This window comes from Gracilinanus agilis, chromosome 6, assembly GCF_016433145.1.
Source record: "Gracilinanus agilis isolate LMUSP501 chromosome 6, AgileGrace, whole genome shotgun sequence".
In the NCBI taxonomy this organism is placed as follows: Eukaryota; Metazoa; Chordata; class Mammalia; order Didelphimorphia; family Didelphidae; genus Gracilinanus; species Gracilinanus agilis.
This window is the reverse complement of record NC_058135.1, coordinates 273,246,473-273,249,303: the sequence shown is the minus strand read 5'-3', so window position 1 is coordinate 273,249,303 and position 2,831 is coordinate 273,246,473. Positions and strand designations below refer to the sequence as shown.

The following is a 2,831-nucleotide window of genomic DNA, read 5'->3' as shown; positions in this document are numbered from 1 at the left end:
GGAAAGGGACAGGAAGTGATATGGAAAAAGGACTATAAAAATTCCTGAACATCTTTGACTAGGGTCTTAGGCCTGAATCTTGGGCTTGGAGGATCTTGGACTAGGACTGTGGCTTGGAGCTACAACTTAGAACTTCAACCTGTGACTCTGGCTCTTGGACTGCTTCTGGTAAAAATGCTTCTGGATCTTCTTCTTTGGAGCTTCACTTGGGTGAGTCAGAAGCTGATCCTCCTTTCCTGGCTTCTGGAGAGGATTTCCCCTCTTAGAGGAGGCCACATGGGTAGAACCCCTGTTTAATTCACCACTGGGTCCTCTGGCTGAGGATTAACAATCCCTCTGGGCTGACCTGGGGACCAGAGCAACATTTAGGGTAATAGGCTAGACATCTTCTCTACCCTGTTTTATATTTCTCTATTTTTACTCCTTCCACCTTTTTGAAAATAAAATTGCCAAAAGTCATTTTGGCTTGAGCTATAATATTTTTAAACAGGTGTCCACAGTATTATCATTAAATTCTCATATATTTAGTCAAACCCTAAATTTTAATTCCTTACAGAGCACAAACCTGGGAATTTGTTTATCAACACTGATCAGAAGAAAAGGGCTGAGTGTTGGATATCCCAGAGAGAGAAAGACTGAGGTTTGTATAATCCAAGTGACTGAGTATTTAAAATAGGACATATACAGCATAAAAATGGGACTGAATACATTAAACAAAACAAAGGTGCTCACTAGAAGCACAATTGCTTGAGTGGCTCTGGTTTCAGTGGATATTTTTATCGATCGACTATTATTATGAATATGATTGACATGCCTCTTATGTCTGTACAGTATTATAACCATGTAGACACTAGAACAAGTCATGAAACACAGAAACAAAGAATCATGGACAAATGCAAAGATTCTAAGTTTTACATAATTCTCGTTATTTATATCTAGGATCCTATATCCAGTGTTGCATCCATATTTACTGTCTGTGCTATTTGGGGGGTTAATTTGGAGGAAAAATATCATCACATTTAGAAGTAGATTGAATACCCAAAATAGAAGAATGCACTGAGTGATACATTTTGGTGCTCTGATTTTGAGCTGTGCCCATCTGGAGTTGTTGGGACTAATAGTGATGGCCTGGAAGGCACTCAAGAGACAGGTGCTATCTAGGGAGAGACCTCGACCTATTATCTGCCAATATGTTATGATTCTAATTCCCAGCTCTTCCAGTAAACATTTGACCCTCAAAATCCTTGTTGCACTGGGTATTCCCCCAAAGAGAAGAAATATAGCATTGGAAAAGGCCAAATGGGTGATAATTAGGTTTTTAGGTTTTGTCCTATGAGTAATGAGGAAATTATAGATGTTTAGGAATAGAATGACGCAGTTCCATAGAAATCCAACTCCAGTAACTTGCATGTATATAATTCCCATTATTTCACCATAAGTCATCATTCTCTATCTGTCTTGTGAAAATGATTTGCTGTCAAATTCAGTGTGACCTATAGAGAAACACAGGATATTATCTTCATTATTTACTAAAATCCCATTGAAATTCACTTACCTTCTGATCTCTCATATGAGCACCAAAAAGCTTCTCCAAAAGAAAGTAAAGTTTTACTACTGAACCACAAATGTCTCCTCTTTGATACATTTTTTTTAAAAATATATCATTTCCTCTTTACCAATGTGTGAATGTCCATGGATATGTAGAGTAATGGATATGGAGTCAGTAGGACTTGAGTTTAAATCCAGCCTCATTCACTTAAATAGTTATATAACTGATCATGTCACTTAAACCTAATTACCTCATTTTCCTTATCTGTAAAATGAGATGCAGCTGGAAATATCAAACCACTCCAAAGTCATTGCCAAGAAAACCTCTAATCAAATCACAAAGATTTGGACAGAAGTATCACATTAAATAAATATTCATGACACTTAGCTCCTCTGCTCTACACCTTTCTTTTTCTTCTTTCTTTTTACCTACAACTTTTTTATTTCTATCATCACTTTTTGTCTTTCATATACCTATAATACCTTTACTTGAACCCAATATATTCATTAGCTATGATAATATAACTTTTTAAAAAATACATTAATTTATTTTTGTTTTTATCATCAAAATTCCCCCAATATTTCTCCCACTAGAGCCAACCTATATTACAAATGAGGGAAAAAATAGCATCCTAAATTATGAATAAAAATTTTCAATAGTTATAATAAAACACCTTTGAACTTCCCACTGCTACAAAAGGTTAGAAGTATTTTTTATACTTCTTTTTTTTAAACCCTTGTACTTTGGTGTATTGTCTCATTGGTGGAAGATTGGTAAGGGTGGGCAATGGGGGTCAAGTGACTTGCCCAGGGTCACACAGCTGGGAAGTGGCTGAGACCGGGTTTGAACCTAGGACCTCCTGTCTCTAGGCCTGACTCTCACTCCACTGAGCTACCCAGCTGCCCCCTTTTTTATACTTCTTGATAAGAGACATGCTTATTTTGTTTGTATACACTTGCCTTCTGTCATTTTTAAAATTATTCTAATTTTTAAAATTATACATGTATATATTTTGCCAATTAAATGTAATATCAAATTTCCAACAAGTTTTTAAAAGTTTTATATTGGAAATTGTCTCTCCCTCTTCTTCCCTCCTCCTTCCCTATGGAGCTGACAGGCAATTCAGTCCAGTTTACATATGCACTATTACACAAAACACTTTCCTGTTATTCATTTTTGTAAGTGAAAAATCTTATAAAACCAAAACCTCAAAACATACACCCAAATAAATATGTGAAACATCATTTACTTCATCTGCAGTGCTACTCCAAGAGGTCTTTCT

General features: G+C 35.9%; 1 protein-coding gene across 1 annotated transcript; it reads right to left on the bottom strand.

The window, feature by feature from the left end:
* Positions 1–528: 528 nt before the first annotated feature.
* On the bottom strand, positions 529–1,446 carry LOC123252597 (vomeronasal type-1 receptor 1-like). Its single transcript, XM_044681872.1, has one exon. The coding sequence runs from the start codon at positions 1,444–1,446 to the stop codon at positions 529–531; it is 918 nt and encodes a 305-aa protein (XP_044537807.1).
* Positions 1,447–2,831: the final 1,385 nt, after the last annotated feature.